General features: G+C 39.4%; 1 protein-coding gene across 3 annotated transcripts in view; it reads left to right on the forward strand.

Moving 5' to 3' along the window:
* ODAD2 (outer dynein arm docking complex subunit 2) overlaps window positions 1–18,586 on the forward strand; it is a 174,619-nt gene that overhangs the window by 53,112 nt on the left and 102,921 nt on the right. For all 3 annotated transcript variants that reach the window (XM_045812814.2, XM_045812816.2, XM_045812815.2), the window contains 6 exons: window positions 3,656–3,802; window positions 4,201–4,410; window positions 7,865–8,104; window positions 8,438–8,548; window positions 10,467–10,621; window positions 11,980–12,222. In XM_045812814.2, coding sequence (XP_045668770.1) covers window positions 3,656–3,802; window positions 4,201–4,410; window positions 7,865–8,104; window positions 8,438–8,548; window positions 10,467–10,621; window positions 11,980–12,222 — 1,106 coding nt within the window. The remainder of the gene's footprint in view (window positions 1–3,655; window positions 3,803–4,200; window positions 4,411–7,864; window positions 8,105–8,437; window positions 8,549–10,466; window positions 10,622–11,979; window positions 12,223–18,586) is intronic.

Below are 18,586 nucleotides of genomic sequence, written 5' to 3' on the forward strand. Positions count from 1 at the left end.
AAAGAAAGAAACGTGTCCTCTACCGATCGTCTCTTTCCAAAAGAAATTTTGAGGAAAACGAAGGAAGGCAACATTCATTCAACTTTTGCATGTTGGAAATGTGATTTTGACAATGAACAAAAGCCTGCTGGTCATAGAAAGGAATACGAACTGCAAAGTATCCGAAGGCTGACAAAGCCTGGAGATGTCTGAGAAGAAGCAGGGACGGGAAGACAACAAGCAAAAGACTTGTATTAATTTGAGAAGTGGAAAAGCTTATTGGAAGCATTCTTCAAAACCCTTCAGAAGCTAGTAAAATAATATTTTACTATGTTTTCTCCAGCTCTTAAAACTTCACAAATGCAAATACGTGATAAAATGTGAAAATAAGTATTGGCAACTAATTATATTCTCAGGGGAGATTTAATTGAAAAATAAGCATATTTGCACTGCTTCTCCTTAGTAAGATGTTTATGGCATCTGGTCAAAGTAGAACAAACATTTGAAAATCCTTTGACATAGCTGGTATTTAAAGAATAGCAATTGGCTAACATTTGTGGCTCTGTATGTTGAATATTTTGGCTCCCATCCTCTGGTATTCATTCTGAAAGATTTATAATCCTTTGGGGAGTGTGGTCAGTGACAAGAGTAGAACTAAATCCTGAAATGTGGAAAAACTAACTTTCCCTAATATAAAACTGTTCTAAAAAAATCTCTCAAGCCTATGAATATGTTTCCAGATTTTCAGAAAAAGCTGATGATTTACAGAATTTTTTTTTCTATAAGGATCTAACTTCTTAATGATAAATGTAAATTTTCCATCCTTTGGCTTCAAAATTGGCTTAGAGATAACTCAGAAAAATATCACCTCTTACCTTTTGGACGTCTATCAAAATCACATGACTCTTTAAGAATGTTATGTCATTGATTATGATGCATTTGATGAAATAAAGCACAAAAGATAGAAACAATCTAGAAGAGAAAAATTTAAGAGACCACGAAATGAAATAAGAAACAATGACTGTGCCGAATGTGTAAGTACAAAAATGTTACCAAAGAAAATACAATGCAAGAATAGCAGTCAAGAAGGTCCTCGATCATGCTCAACTGAGAATGTCGGGACAGCACATTCTCCAGAGTTTGACGTGCGTGGGTGGACTTTCTTGGCTTGACTGAGGCATGACATGCTTTTTGACGTCTTCTCGCTTTCAAGTCACGCTTGAGTCTGAAGCCACTGCCTAAAGAACTCTCTATCTGAAGCTCCTGGTTTGCATTTTTAAACTTTGAATGTGGGAGCCCAGCTCTGCTCCTTTGGGTACCCCAGGGGGACTTTCTGGCTCCTTTTAACCCATTTAAATTCAGCAAAAGAGCCTTGTTAAATAATTGTTTCTCTCTCTCTCTCTCTATTTTATTTTTTTTGCTTATTTCTATGTTATTTTCTTGAATTATGATTAGCATTTAGATTCTTCTTTATGGTTTATGAAATATCTGCCTTCTGTTTTTGTAAAAGTAAAGCACCAGAAGTGCTAATGTGTGTGTTTGTGTGTGTGTGGGGGGGTCCTGTACCCCCAAACAAGGGAGATTATAAAATTGAAAGTAATAAGTGAATATTTACTATTTTATATTTCAAAACCAACTGTAGGACAATTGGTGGTGTTAAAAATTTCTCTTGATATTGAGAAAAAGTCATTAAAAGCTGTAAGAACAAAATTCATTATTTTCGATGTAAATAATAAAAAGAAGGCTTAATGTCATTCTCAACTTAATCTTGAATACAGAGGACAGCCTGGATTCCCCAGAAGGAAAATTAGTATGGAAAGCAGACATTGACTGTGATATCAGCACAAGATAGAGGTCTGTAACATTTTTAGAGATGTAGAGGGACTTTTCTGGAAGGGTTAAGAGGAAAGGCCGAAGTCTAAACCTTTCCATCTTTTTGATACTTGCCCTCTTACAATCCCACTGCAGTTTCTTATTGTAAAAGTAACACATTGTGTTGAATTCACAAGAGGATTTGTGTGTGTGCGTGTGTGATAAGAAGGAGGGGGTTGGGCCGCTTGATTACCATTTCCATTTTTTGTGCTAAGTGTGTATGTTATATCTATGAACATGTATATATAATAGATACAGCAATATAAAGTAATAATTAGCAAATGAGAATAAACGTAATTTGTAGATGTCTTTTCCTCCAAAAGGAGAGAGAGATTATTTGAGGCCATTCATACTACATTTTGGGGTCGAGATCCAAGGCCGTCTTTCATGAGCACCTTTTACAAAAACAGTTTATTCTTAGCTCCATTAGAAATACTGCTCTTGGGGCGCCTGGGTGCCACAGCGGTTAAGCGTCTGCCTTCGGCTCAGGGCGTGATCCCGACGTTGTGGGATCGAGCCCCACATCAGGCTCCTCCGCTATGAGCCTGCTTCTTCCTTTCCCACTCCCCCTGCTTTTGTTCCCTCTCTCACTGGCTGTCTCTATCTCTGTCAAATAAATAAATAAAATCTTTAGAAAAAAAAGAAAAAGAAAAGAAATACTGCTCTTGTGTCTTATGAATTATTTCAGTGCTTATACTGGAACTCTTATTTACCATCCAGTCTCAATAGCAGGAGAAGTAATATGTACCATGCTGTGTCCTTCAGAAGATTTTTCAAAGCATTAATGATGGGTGGACACTGCTTAAGAATTCCTGCAATGGGGCGCCTGGATGGCTCACTTGGTTGGGCCACTGCCTTTGGCTCAGGTCATGATCTTGGAATCCTAGGATCGAGTCCCGCATCGGACTCTCTGCTCGGCAGGGAGTCTGCTTCTCCCTCTGACCCTTCCCCCTTCATGCTCTCTCTCTCTCTCTCAAATAAATAAAATCTTAAAAAAAATTCCTGCAATGAATTCTGATTATAATTTCCTGGCAGGTCTGACTCACTGATCAATCATTAATTTTTTTTAAATCTCCCAGATTGTTTTACCTTAAAGGAGCCGTTCCTCACTACCCTTGACATCTAGTGATTAGCTAAGCAGACGTCAATTGCATGATTCTCTACGTTGGGCCAGCATTGTGCTCACCATACTGAAGGCTTCTTTTTTTTGTCCTTCATCCACACACTGAGTCAACTGCAGTTTTTAATGGAGTTGCCTCCTCCTTCCCAACCCTGTGGCCCTTCTCCCACTTACTCCCTGGTCCCAGCAGGGATCTTCGGACTGCTTCCCACATGGTTTCCCTTTCTCCAGGTTTTCCCTGTTCCAGACTGTTCTACATACATCTGTGAGAATAATTTCCAGACATGGTTTGGGTTGTACAGTACTCTGTTCAAGAACTACAGGGACCGCCTATTACCTCGACATAAAACTTATATTCCTCAGTGGATCTCTCAAGGCTTGCCCCTCGACTCTCTTTAATGTACTAATACCGCCTAATGCCCTAGCTGTTTAAAGCAGACAGACCACCTTTAAATGTTGATTCTTAATTGGAATAATGTTTTATGATACTCTGTAAAGCTTTTTCATGCTTCAACTCTACATGATTCATTTAACAAATTATAACCCACTCATAGAACTTAAAAAATTTTAACGTTCCATTATGGGGAGACACATTTCCCAGTTCATGGATTCATAACCATTAAGTAAATTTCTATGGAAGCGTGATCTTATTTAACCTTTCTGTGGCCTTGGGTACCTTTGTAGGGAGGAAATCAGACAGCTACAGTGATTGCATTGTGCTCAATGAAGGATTTCAACTTAGCGCAGGAGACCTGCCAGTTGGCAATCAGGGATGTCGGCGGCCTTGAAGTTTTGATAAATTTACTTGATACAGACGAAGTCAAATGTAAGGTGAGTGGCTTACCTTACACTGGTGACGAAGCTTGTTCATACCTCCTTTTGCTTCTCTTTTTACTGATACATGTTTGCCACTTCTGCTTAGTTCTTGTCTTTGCCTGCTAGTCTCACTGATAACTTGCTCCTTCTGCTGTTCATGGCTCTTCTCTTTGCGGCTGTTCCTGTTTATCTCGTGGTTCTTTTCCATTAGTATGTGCTTCTTAAATGATAAATGTTTGCCTGCATAACTGAAGGAAAATAAGGAGGCTATGGGTAACACCTGGGAAAGAAAGTATTTCCTTAAAAAACTTCACTAGGGAAGGATTTGAGGCAGACTTGGAATTTTTAAAACTCTAGTATCGGTTATGCATTAAGCACTTATTTTCACCTCTAACTTCTATTTTCTCATTTAGATTGGTTCATTAAAAATCCTGAAGGAAATCAGTCATAATCCTCAAATCAGACGTAATATTGTTGACCTTGGGGGCTTACCAATTTTGGTTAATATACTTGATTCTCCACATAAGAGTCTGAAATGCCTGGCAGCTGAGACAATCGCAAATGTTGCCAAGTTTAGAAGAGCCCGACGGGCAGTGAGACACCATGGGGGCATCACCAAACTGGTGAGTACCGCTGACATTGTCATCACAGCCCCTGCCACCGAAGTGTCAATCCTTGCTGTCCTTCTGGCCACTCCCAGACATTAAATAACCATCCGTGTGTTCTGGGAACCTTCTTTTTGTATAACGTCCTTGAAAATTATTGTTGTATATTTACATTAGCAACTGGCCAGAAAACATGTGTGACCTTATTTTTCAAAGAAACGTACATTTAAAAAAGAGATGTAATTTGCACCTACCGCACTGGTGGGAATATATTCGTGTGTGTGCGTGCAGTGTTGGTGAGGGGGTGGAGAGCCTGCTGGAAAGCGCACTGGTAGTCCATGCTCTCCGCCATGGTGACCTTACCATGAGGACTGCCCCCCAAGGAGACTATTAGAGCTGCGGACACTTATTCATCTCCTTGTTAGTTATAAGAGTGACAAGTGAAAACAGCGTGTTTACAATATGAGAGCAGTAAAATTATATGAAGTACGTCTCTAGAAACATGTATAGTCAGCTATCAGTATCGTGTTTTAGAAGTCTAGTAGCAAGGAATAAACGTATATATAATATTATATAAAACTCTGACAGGATCAAAAACCTATTGACACCTATGATCCCAATTTTCAGAGACCTACCTAACAAGTATAGATTAGCTTGCCTGCCTTAAACATGCTCAGAATACTTTTTTTTTTTTGAAAGATTTTATTTATTTATTTGACACAGAGAGAGAGAACACAAGCAGGGGGAGCAGCAGACAGAGGAAGAGGGAGGAGGAGGCTCTCCACTGAGTGGCGAACCCGATGCGGGGCTCAGTCCCAGGACCCTGGGATCATGACCTGAGCCCAAGGCAGATGCTTCACTGACTGAGCCACCCAGGCGCCCCAATTAGAACACCTCTATTAGCCTATAGTTGGGCAAAATCATCTAACACAAAGCCCATTTTATAAGAAAGTATTGGTATCTCCTATAATTTTTTTAAATTTTATTTTAATTTTTTAAAATTATATTGTGTAAGTCACCATACAGTACATCCCTGGTTTCTGATGTAAAGTTCAATGTAATTTATCAAAACCTGTACTGAAAGTGAAAACAGAATGACTATATGGGTACAGAATGGTTTTAAGTGTATCAATTATTTACCCTTGTGATGGTGTGGTTGACAGAGCTGAGGCTTGCTGCTGCCGCTGCCCAGCATCACAAAAGCGTAACATACATACCACTAGCTCGGTAGATCAAAATTCCAAGTAGGATTTCTACTGAATGCTTACCGCTTTCACACCATGGTAAAGTTGAAAACTCGTAAGTTGAACCATCGTAAATTGGGGACCATATGAATTCACTTGTAATCTACAGAGCACTATAGAATGTAATTATTTGCTTCGAAAATAAGACAGACTGATGGCTGGGTAGATGGATAAGTAGATGGTTAGTTATGTGATAAAACAAATATGACATTGTTAATTGTAGAATCTAGGGGGTATATACGTGATTTGCTGTATAATTACCACATAATTCTTTCAGCCTTTGTATATGTTTGAAAATTTTTCATAATAAAATGTTGGGGGAGGGGTGCCTGGGTGGCTCAGTCATTAAGCGTCCGCCTTTGGCTCAGGGTGTGATCCCAGGGGATCGAGCCCTGCATCAGGCTCCCTGCTCCACTGGGAGCCTGCTTCTTCCTCTCCCACTCCCCCTGCTTGTGTTCCCTCTCTCGCTGGCTGTCTCTCTCTCTGTCATATAACTAAATAAAATCTTTTTTAAAAATGTTGGGGGAAAGATAATTATTACTATGATTATCAGTATTCTGCTTAAATAATGAAGTCATATAGTAGGCTGATGTGGCTGTCCAGTAAAATATCTCACATTAAATTATAAGAATGAATAATGTAACTTAAAACTAAAATTTATTTTTATGGGAGTCTTACATATCACATTCGGGGAATTAAAATTTAGACAATTGCACTTATTTAGTCACTTAGATAATGTCACATATTTTAATATAATCTTAAAAGATAGCTAAATTAGGAACAGGAAAGAGCAGTAATGGATCAGGCATTAATAGGCTTGTAATTGCTAGGTTGAGAACACATCTGGGAAAGATAAGGATTGGGGAATCCATTTTAGGTTTGCTAACTATGTGAGGGTAGGTGACATCCAGATATGAGTCCCCAGCCAAAATTGGAGGTCAGAATCAGAGCAGGCAGGAAGGCACAGGCCACAGTAGGGTTTGGGTGATTAGATGGAGGTCAGTCTCTGAAGAGGCACACCTAATAGAAACCTGGGCAGAAGATAGGAAGCCTGATCAAGCAGAGAGGATGCATCCAGGCAGGGAAAGACTGTAAGGTCCAGTGCTATTATTCCTGTAGCCAGTTTCCACATTCCTCTGGATGTACAGTATACTTGACCCTTTCACTGAAAACCATTTCAAACATTTCTTGAAATGTCAGGTACAGAAACATAGGTGCGGGAATATCAATATAAGTAAACATATGTCCCTGACTACGATGTGTGTCCACCTGACTCAAACCAGTCCCACCAGATTTCTCTCCCAGGAGTTTGGAGTTAGGAATCAGAGGCTCTACTTTGTCTGGACTACTCTTTTCTAAACTCAGGATTGGTGGTCATGATTATGTGGACATATCCATGGGATCCGGCCTGCAGAGAGAGAAGAATGGAGTAGACATGCATAGGATAAAGACAGCCCTGGGAGCCCTGGCTTCACTTCCTCTATGGAGCACCCCAACACACTGCTGTTTCTTTTTCTTTTTCTTTTTTTTTAGATTTTATTTATTTATTCGACAGAGATAGAGACAGGCAGCGAGAGAGGGAACACAAGCAGGGGGAGTGGGAGAGGAAGAAGCAGGCTCATAGCGGAGGAGCCTGATGTGGGGCTCGATCCCATAACGCCAGGATCACGCCCTGAGCCGAAGGCAGACGCTTAACCCACACTGCTGTTTCTATATAAATTGCCTTTCCCTTAAGGATTCCAGTGGCTTTGGTTATTGCAAAAAAGAGAAAGGATCCTGGCAGCTGTCCCAAGTGGATTGGTTGGTTTCAATAGTACAGGTAAAGGGCCATATCCTCCAAAGAGGTCTCATGGTTTTAAGAATATACAGGCCATTCAGTTCTCATTAGAAAGTTCTAATGGCTTTAGGGAGCCTAGTTTTCTGAGATACCAAGGCTGAGGATGTAGTATACCAATCTTCCTAATGTAAATGTTATAGCCATATTAATACAATCTTGGTGAGATTAAATTTCTTGTAGGAAGGAAATGTAAAGACTCCCAAATCTGGAGGAAGGTATTTTGAAAGGTTTTGTTTCTTTGCTTTCACGGACTACTGTGTAGTATGAAAATTAATTCATAGAAGTATTATTTTTGATGGAGATTAGCTTGGTAGCAGCCCTGTAGCTATTGCAGGGTATGTTGTTTCATTTTAAAGATTCCCATGTACATCGTATTTATCTATTCTTGTAGGTCGCTCTACTCGACTGTGCACAGAATTCAGAACCGGCTCAATCAAGTCTGTATGATGCCAGAGACGTGGAAGTAGCTCGCTGTGGGGCGCTGGCATTATGGAGCTGCAGTAAGAGTTACGCGAATAAAGAAGCCATTCGTAAAGCTGGCGGCATTCCTTTGTTGGCTGGCTTACTGAAGACTTCTCATGAAAACATGCTAATTCCAGTGGTGGGGACATTGCAAGAATGTGCATCAGAGGTACTGAAGCCAGCTCTGCTCCCCTTGCTTTCATTTACCTTAACTTTCTTTAGTTGAAAAATAATTTTCAAGGTTATCGTGACTGCTAAGGATTTTTTTTTAGAAGTCAGCAGTCTTTTAGAAAGAAAAGATGAAACTAATAGAACATTACTTAAATTGGTCCCTGTGTGATGTATTTTTGAAAATGTTGACTAAATTCTCTTCTTCTATAGTTGTGTTAATCTTGGACTTTAGTGTTTCTTAAGAAAGTTTGTTTGGCATAATTATTGGTAAATGTAGATAGATACTTATATTCATGCACTTGCACGTAAATATTTAAATTTGTATTCGTAGGAGAACTACCGAGCTGCAATCAAAGCAGAAAGGATAATTGAAAATCTAGTGAAAAACCTAAATAGTGAGAATGAACAACTGCAGGAACACTGTGCCATGGCCATCTACCAGGTATGGTGGACTCACCAGACAGTCGTGGTGTTCTTTAGATAGTTTAGGTGGTATGTGAGGTCTCATTCTCTAGGGCTAGGACTCAGGAATCTGCGTTTTTAACAAGAACCCCCAGGGATTTTTCTGCACACAGAGGTCTGAGAACCAATGTCCTGTGCTAATGACCGGTACTTGTATATGTGAGAGCGAAACCTGCTCTGACATGTCTTGATTACTTACATTTCTGGAAGCCACTTATATATCTTTGTCTCAAAAAACAAGTTACTTAGTGTCAAATAGCTAAATGTATACATGGTGCCTTTACATTGCTTTTCAGGTACCTATTCAAACATGGTGGTCTTGGGAATATTTATCTTCTGCTAAGATAAGATGGATGGATGAATGAGTGTGTGCTTGTGTGTGTATGTGTATTCCTCTTTTATTTTTTTGTTAATTTATTTTAATCTTCATTAACTTTTTGGGAGTTATCCATTTCATAGTATACCAGAAAACAGAAGAAAAGTTGGCCTTGACAAGTTAGTAGATGGCTGGTTACTTGGCCACGCCAACTTCTACCTATCAGAGAAATCAGAGTCGATTTCCTAGAGGAATGCATTTTAAAATGTGCACAGTGAGGGTATGCCAAAAAGAGTCAGAGAAAGGAGTTCGTGTCAGTAGAGGATTGTATTAGTTTGCTAGGGCTGCTGTAACAAAATACCACACACTGGGTGGCTTAAATAACAGAAGTTATTTCCTTATAGTTCTGGAGGTTACAAGTTTGAGATCAAGGTGTTGACAGCATTGGTTCCTTCTGAGGACTCCTTGGCTTGTAGATGGCCATCTTCATGTTCACGTGTCATTCTCCCTCTGTCTCCACATGTTCCTCCCTCTGTGTCCTAATATTTTCTTCTTCTATGGACACCAATCATACTGGATTAGAGCCCACCTCAGTGACCTTGTTTAACATTAATTACTTCTTTAAAGACATTATCTTCGAATATGGTTACATTCTGAGGTATGGGGGTTAGGGCTTTGACATATATCAGTCTTAAGGGAACACAACTCAGTTCACAATGAGAATATACAGCCCGGACTTGCATATATGCCTCATATGAGTAACTGTGAAGGATTGGTTAGAAATAGTGGTTAATTTTTTTAAAAGTTGCAACTGACCAGAACTGAAAGTCATAAATAGAAGATAAACATGGCAGGAGCCTTGTGGTGCATTCCAGTGAGGATTTCTTCTGGTGGCCCTCATGGATGATGCATGATGTGCATTTGTATCATGTGGCCTTAGAGACCAACTGTATGCTTCAGATGATAACATATCTATCCTAAATTTATCATCTTTTTGCTCTGTAACCTGGGAAGGGTGATCAGCTGGGACCTTCTATGCAGTATTTATTTCAAAGGATGATACAAATATATAGATAAACATATGTGAATATAATTTGCTGTTGATACAACTCACTGCTCTGGGCATAGAAACTCTATTAGAGAAATGCTCATCTCTTAGCTTTTGGGGGTCACTGAAGTTTGGACTAAAGCTTGATCACTCATCTATCTTCTCCACTATATTTTCCCAAGACCGTGGGTTGCATGACTGCAGAAATCCTCCGTCCACGCACACGGCACTCTAGGTCTCTTACCAACCTCTCTTTCTGTCTTGGTGGAAGCCCACACTACCTCAGAATGGCTTGGCAGAATTTCCAAGTATGTAAAAACTTCTAGACATTGCCAAAATCATGAAGGGAAGAGAGACACTGTCAGATGGCTGCCAATATAGAGAAGAATTACACTTTACTTGGAGTCCCCTTCAGAAGATGATACTCTCTGAAACGAAGTTTCATAGTCACTAGCAATGACAGCCTCTTTAGCAATCACTGAAAGCTTGATATGGCTTCATCACTGACAGCCTCTGCTCTGACTTTTTGTGTAGTGTGCTGAAGATAAGGAAACCCGTGACCTGGTTAGACTTCACGGAGGACTTAAACCCCTGGCCAGTCTGCTCAATAACACTGACAATAAAGAACGGTTGGCAGCAGTCACAGGGGCAATATGGAAATGTTCCATCAGCAAAGAGAATGTGACCAAGTAAGAGAAGCCATTCAATATTCTGTGATAAAAATATGGCCTTTGAGGAATAACTGTATTCTTAGCTCATGGAAACTACGCTGTGTATATTGAGTCCTTCAATTAACATATTCTCTCATTAAGATATAAACATTTCTAAATAAAGTGTAGATGCATAAAAAAATATGGCCATTGAAACACATTCCTGTAATGTTATTTTCATAAAGAGTCGATCCTAATGCTACTCCTCTAGTTTTCATACACATCTGTTCTAGACTAATTTGGCAGGATAAAGGTATTTTTAGAAATTAAAGACTTCTACTTCCCATCCCACCACCTGGCAATGGTTTTCTGTACCTCCCTCAGTACGAAGTACTAAGGGACTTGCTGAGGTAATGTATCTGTGTGAATGGGCTCTTTTGCTTATGGGCAGCCGTATAAATGACAAGTTATCTCTAATTTCCTGTAAAGACCTATGAAGGTGAGGGGATGAATTTCCCACTGAATCTTTAGAGATGGAAGTGGTTCCATTCTTTTTTCCTTTTTTAAAGATAAGATAAATCAGCTAAATGCCAACTAATCAGTTAAAGAGCAGCCATTTTCAAATGATTTCATTGAATTTTAAAGTATTTGTAAACTTTATGACAATCTGATTTAATATTCAAATTTATCTCTTCATATACTTTTCGAGTTCTCATACTCTATGATGGACATTCTGAGGCAACTCTTCTTTGTCTCAGTGTGATGATTTTTTTAAAGATTTATTTATTTATTTATTTTAGAGAGAGAATATGCATGAGTGGGAGGAGGGGCAAAGGGAGAGAGAGAGAGAGAATCTCAAGCAGACTCCTGAGAGCAGAGCCCAACTCGGGGCTCAGTCTCATGACCCTGAGATCATGACCTGAGCTGAAATCAAGAGTCGAATGCTCAATTGACTGAGCCACCCAGGTGCCCCTCAGTGTGATGATTTTAACAAGAAATTCACACGTCTTATTTAACACAAAATAGGCTTATTTTGCTTTATTTTCATGTAAAATAGTCTCTGTGACATGGGAAAAAGACCCATAGCATAGTAGAATCACTGACACTGATTTGGAAGAAGTTGTAGTTGTCCTAGAGACTGTACAGTATTATGTGATTAAAGGTGCAGATGGCTGGATGTGGATGTCAACTTCACTATTTACAAAGCTGCAAAGTAGCTTTCTGAAAATGGGGATTGTGGTAGTATCTGCATCACAGGATTTTTGTAAGGACTGAATGAGCATATAGTTGGCATTTAGCAATTTTGTGCTATTAATATTATTAGCTAATCTTATACCACAGATAATATTGTTCTCTTCTTTCTCTCCCTCCACCTCTTTTTCTTGTGATGAACTTAGGTTTCGGGAATACAAAGCCATTGAAACTTTGGTGGGACTTTTAACTGACCAGCCCGAAGAAGTACTTGTGAATGTGGTTGGTGCACTGGGAGAATGTTGTCAGGAATATGAAAACCGAGTCCTTGTCCGGAAATGTGGTGGCATTCAACCACTTGTGAACCTCCTCGTTGGAATAAACCAAACTCTTCTTGTCAATGTCACAAAAGCAGTTGGTGCTTGTGCAGTAGAACCTGAAAGCATGATGTAAGTAGCCTAGCAACTGAAAGATTTTATTTGAGAGTGTTAGGGGAAACACTCAGGTCATCATAGAATAGTGTCATCACTTAGAATTGGCATGCGCAAATGGTGAAAAGTAAAGTGGATTTACACATAAATAACTACAAGGTTACCAGTCATGAGTTACAGAGCCAGATCGTTCCCTTGGATGAGCTAGAGGGCTGAGGCTGGGCATATTGGGAGGATTTAACATTCCCAGTAATTAATATTCCATCCAGAAACCGTCATACAATCAAAATCTTTCTCTGCTTCCTAAGGAAGAATTCGCTTTCTCTTCTGAGACCTTAGGTAGTTCTGGGTAGCATTCCCATAGTATCCTCCTTGTTTTTCAATTCAATTCAGCAAACGTATTTTGAGCACCTAACAAGAGCTGTGAAGTGATGAGGGAGAAAGACAAAGGATTTAAGCTGTGATCTTGGTCCTTAATCAATTTTTTGTCTAATTAGGAAGAAAAGACTTAAATGTTACACAACTAAAGAACAATAGCGAGATTATAGATACATACGTATATAAATATATATTTAAATATATAAACATATATTTGTGTGTAAATTAAATGTAAATATATTTATATGTAAATATGTGTGTGTGTGTGTGTGAAGTACATATATACTTCAAATATATATGAAGTCCAGAAAGAGAAGAACCTACATGGGCCAAAGTTATTGTATGAGGGCCCTCCAGAGAACCAGAACCAATAGGATGAGAAAGGTGGGAAGATGAGAAAGGAATTGGCTCATGTGATTGTGGAGGCTTGGCAAGTCCCCCCTTCTGATGGGGGAGGCTGGCAGGCTAGAGACTCAGGAAGGAGATGCAGTTTGAGGTCAAATACAGTCTGCTGGCAGAATTCCTTCTTGGTCAGAGGAAGTCAGCATTTTTGCTATTAAGGCCTTCCACTGATTGGATGAGGCCCACTAACATTATGGAAGATAATCTGCTATATTCAAAATCTACCAATTTAACTATCAATCTCTTCCAAAAAAACACCTTCACATAAATATGCAAAATAATGTTCAGCCACGGGTGCCTGGGTGGCTCAGACAGTTGAGCATCTGACTCTTGATCTTGGCTCAGGTCATGATCACAGTGTTGTGAGATCGAGCTCTGCACTGGGCTTCATGTTGAGTGTGGAGCCTGCTTGGGATTCTCTCTTCCTGTCCCTCTGGCCCTCCCTGCCCCAATGGCATGTGCTTGCTGTCTCTCTCTCTCTCAAAAAAAAAAAAAAAAAAAAGTTTGACCAAATATCTGGGCATCCCTTAACCCAGTCAAGTTGACACATAAACATTAACCATCACATGTCTACCCCTTGTCAACTTTGTACCCATTCATGCATCTCCTTAAATCATACCTAATCTCTATAGAAAGATAATAACAAGACCATATTGCTGCCTAACACTATATAACTATCCAGTGTACCACTGAAAATTCACTAAGCCTTTTTCCAGACAAGGAAGCAAAGTTCTTGGATGATGTTTAGTCTTCTCCTTGATACCCTGTTACTTAAATACTCTGATGTAAAGTTAACCATACTTAAAAACTATGATATAATGTTAATATATCTTGTGTTACGTGATAAGAGGATAAGAGAGGGAAGAAAAGATACACACAGACATATTCGTAACAAAATAAGGAAGGAATATTCATGCCAGTTACAATACTCACTCTGTAGCTGGCCATGTGGTCATAGCTGGTATTTACCTTCTTTCATTACCCATTCCTATTCCCTTTGCTCTCAGCAAGCACTTTAGCTGGTTGTGGTTCTTTACCTGGTGGGGTAACCCAAACCTTCATTCCTGAGGGTCTGGGCCATTAGTAGTCCTGCCTAGATTGGGTTGTTGTAGTTTTCCATCAGTGTAATCACAGGGCATGGTAATACTTAAGAGATGCCCTAAGGGATCTCCTGTTTTCCAGATATAGTCTTCTTTACCTCTATTGTGGAATAGCAGTCCAATTTCCCCTTGGTAATTGGGATCAGTCACCCCAGCCAACACAGTAACTCCCTCTGTTGCTTGTTGATTTAGAGGCATGGGGAGGCCAAAGTGGCTGGGAGGCAGGTTTAACTTTCAGTTCACTGGAATCATTGCTGTGTCTCCTGGTGGAAGCATTCCCCTGTTTGCAACTAAGACCTCTAAACGAGCAAAGTATAAGGTCACAGGAACAGGAAGCAAAAAATTTGTTAGTGGGTCACTAGGGGTAATAGTGAGTAGTAGGTACCACTGTCATTTCTATTCCCTGATTCCCGGACTCATGAATCCTGGCTATGTAAGAAATAACACCACATTTTTGGGCAGACGGATAGCTCTACTGGCCTGTCCTATAGACTCCCAGAGGTCTGACAGCCTTCCTTCATTTCATCCTATTTCTGTCCCCTTCAGTCCAAGATAGCAGTGTTTCTTGAGATGGTTGATTGGATCCATGAGTCACACCTGTAATCTTTCTATCATATGATTCTCCTCTATCATTTCATTCCGATTTGCTCATTCATTCAACTCTTCAGTGTGTGTAATCAGGCACTCAGGGCTGCTGTGTATGGATATATCCTGCACAACTCTAGGGAGCACCATTCCCATAGACATATACCCAGCATCATACGTTGTGGGGCCATACATACAACCCTGCTGAAATGTATCATTTCCTATCCATTTCACCACACGATTGGTACAGGAAGCTTATACCCGATGCCAGTAGTCTCTGGGTGTGCCTTCTTCCGTCTGCCCACTCTCCTGGCATTTGTGACTCATTTGTATTCAGTCAGGTCCTCTTCCTTCACAGGAAGCCTGCAACTCTAAGACAGCCCTGGAACTCTGTTAATGTGAGTCTCATCTCACCACATGTCTGAAACACAAGACCAAAGCCTCTGTAATGCTCTTTGGGTTTGGTTACTGGAGCTTTAGGCTCAGGTGTTTCAGACACCAAGGAACACTAGTTGTACTCATGATAACTTCAAGAGAAGGACATCCGCTGGGCCTATAAAATAGTTCTCTAATGTATTCGTCTTTCTGGAAAAACACATGGTGTTCATTAGGACGTGATAAACACTTGTTAGAAATGGCTTTATGTATTTCTTTGATCTTTGGCCCTTGTTTACTCTTTGTCTACTCGAGTCTGCCAACTACACCAACTGCCTCTGAACTTTTTTGGAATGTATCCTCCTGCTCTGTCGCCTCTTACCTGGACTATTGAAGCAGGCCCTGTTTGGTCTCATCTCATACCTCTCCCCTTCCATACCTTCCTGCATGGCATTGAATTTTATTCTTCTAAACTTATAGATCTTATAGGGTTGTTTTCTTGACCTAAAGAACCATCAGTGGCCTCTTGAGCTTTAAAAACCAAACCTAAGTTCCTTAGCCTGGTATTCAGAGCATTTGCCTCCTGACCCCATTTTACTTCTCGAGCTTCATCTTTCCCCTGCAAATGTTAAATATCTAGAGTTATACCGTTATTTGTTTATTCCGTATTCATTGAACAAATAGTTATCAAGCATCCTTTGTCCTAGCCACTGAAAGTATAGTCTACCCAAAGCAAAGTTCCTGCTCTCTTGGAACTCACATTCTGTTGTGTATGTAGGACACAGGCTATAAACTCTTAAATAAAATGATTTCAGATAGTGTTAAATGCTATAAAGAAAAGAAGACAGCACAATTGAAAGATAGTGAATGAGTGGGAGGTGGTTACTTCAGCTACAGTGGAAGGAGGAAAGAGAAAGTGGGAGAGAGGACAGTAGTTCTGGGAGGATAATATTTGAATCAAGACCTGAGAAGACAGCCTGAGGGAAGAAAACACACTAGACGAGGAGTAGAGAACAAAAAAGCCCTGGGATGGGAGTGAGCTCTGCTTGAGAAGCTACCTTGAGGTTCGTTTGTTTTTTTATGTACATTTCATATATATTTTATCATTGTCTGCCTTGTTAATAGTATATGATTTCTGTATCACTGTGTGACTGTCATAAATCATCTTTTTATCTCTTGATGACTATTAATTTCTTTTTTATTAAATTTTTTATTTTACTTCCAATATAGTTAACATACAGTGTTCTATTAGTTGCAGGTGTACAATGTAGTGATTCAGCACTTCCATACGTCACCCTGTGTTCATCATGGCAAGTGCCCTCCTTAATCCCCATCACCTGTTCACCCATCCCCCTGCCCATCTCCCCTCTGGTAACCACCAGTTTGTTCTCTATAGTTAGGAGTCTGTTTCTTGGTTTGTCTCTCTCTCTTTTTTCCTCTTTGTTATCTGTTTTGCTTCTTAAATTCTACATGAGTGAGGTCATATGGTATTTTTCTCTAATTTCACATATCATGATATGCTCTAGCTCCATCGATGTCATTGCAAACGGCAAGATTTTATTTTTTATGGCGAGTAATATTCATTGTGTGTGTCTTTGTGTGTGTGTGTCTTTATCCATTCATCTATTGGTGGGCACTTCCCTTCTTCCAGTACTTTGGCTATTGTAAATAATGCTGCAATAAACATGGAGGTGCATGTATCACTTTGAAGTAATGTTTTTGTGTTTTGGGGGTAAATACCCAATAGTGCGATTCCTGGATCATAGGGTAGTTCTGTTTTTACCTTTTTGAGGAACCTCCATACTGTTTTTGCAAAGTGGCTACACCAGTTTACATTCCCACTAACAGTACAAGAGGTTCCTTTTTCTCTACATCTTCACCAACACCTGTTGTTTCTCATGTTTCTGATTTTAGCCATTCCGACAGGTATGGGGTGATATCTCACTGTGGTTTTGATTTGTATTTCCCTGATGCCGAGTGATGTTGAGCATCTTTTCATGTGTCTATTGGCCATATATACACCTTCTTTGGAGAAATATCTGTTCATGTCTTCTGCCTATTTTTAAATTGGGTTATTTTATTTATTTATTTATTTTGGGGCTGTTGAGTTGTATAAGTTCTTTATATATTTTAAATACTAACCGTTTATTGGATATATCATTTGTAAGTATCTTTTCCATTCAAGGTTGCCATCTAGTTTTGTTGATTGTTTCCTTTGTTCTGCAAAAGCTTTTTATTTTGATGGAGTCCCAATAGTTTATTTTTGCTTTTATTTCCCTAGCCTCAGGAGACGTATTTAGAAACTGTTGCTATGGCCAATGTCAGAAATCACTGCCTGTACTCTCTTCAAGGATTTTTATGGTTTCAGGTCTCATATTTAGGTTTTTTCATCCATTTGAGTTTACTTCTGTGTATAGTTTAAGAAAGTGGTCCAGTTTCATTATTTTGCATGTAGCTGTCCAATTTTCCCAACACCATTTGTTGAAAAGACTGTATTTTTCCCATTGCATATTTTTTCCTCCTTTGTCAAAGACTAATTGACCACAAAATTGTGGGTTTATTTCTGGGTTTTCTGGTCTGTTCCAATAATAAATAATAAATGTATCGAATTTAATCTATATAGATTAGAATTCATCCTTGCAAAGCCCCTTCTTCTATTCTGTATCTCAGATTTAATGGTTTCCACATAAGTCATTACCAGGTTATCTAGTTGACACCTAAAAATTACTTCTTTTTTTTTTTTTTAAAGATTTTATTTATTTATTCGACAGGGATAGAGACAGCCAGCGAGAGAGGGAACACAAGCAGGGGGAGTGGGAGAGGAAGAAGCAGGCTCATAGCGGAGGAGCCTGATGTGGGGCTCGATCCCAGAACGCCAGGATCACGCCCTAAGCCGAAGGCAGACGCTTAACCGCTGCGCCACCCAGGCGCCCCTCAAAAATTACTTCTAAATATCATCATTATGTTACTTTCACAACAGGCTTTCAAACTCTTTTTAACATAACTATACTAGACAAATGGTTATATTTATTGATTTTTCAGTTGAACCCATTCAAGAAAAAGCCAGAGAAAAAGCTATGCGCTTTTCTTATTCTAAATCTTAACGTAGGTTTTGAAGCAACAAAAAGTAATGAGAGAACAACTCAGTAATAAACAACAGGTCTCAAGGACCTTTTGACTGAGCTGGGGAGACAGACAAGTAATTTTAGAATGTTAGAATAGATGATGAAATGGCAGTAAATAAACATTTATTTGTAAATACATGGAACTAGTTTGAATAATTTTACGAAACATTTGACTTCTGGTTAATAATAGGAAAACTACAAAAAAGAAGAAGAGTTGGAAAAAAGTATGTCCTCTCAAACAAGGAAATGTCCACAGTTCCAAATCTTAAATGTGAAACACACCCGCAGAATATAGGTAAATTACTGACCTGTGTGTAATATGCTGACAGCTAACACATGCCATTTCATATCTTGAGATTTCCCCCCAAATAAGTGTCATGGTCATGAAATGCATAGCCAACCTTTTTCTTTTTTCTT

The sequence above is a fragment of the Ursus americanus genome, chromosome 31 (genome assembly GCF_024610735.1).
Source record: "Ursus americanus isolate L20-20 chromosome 31, mUrsAme1.1.p, whole genome shotgun sequence".
In the NCBI taxonomy this organism is placed as follows: domain Eukaryota; kingdom Metazoa; phylum Chordata; class Mammalia; order Carnivora; family Ursidae; genus Ursus; species Ursus americanus.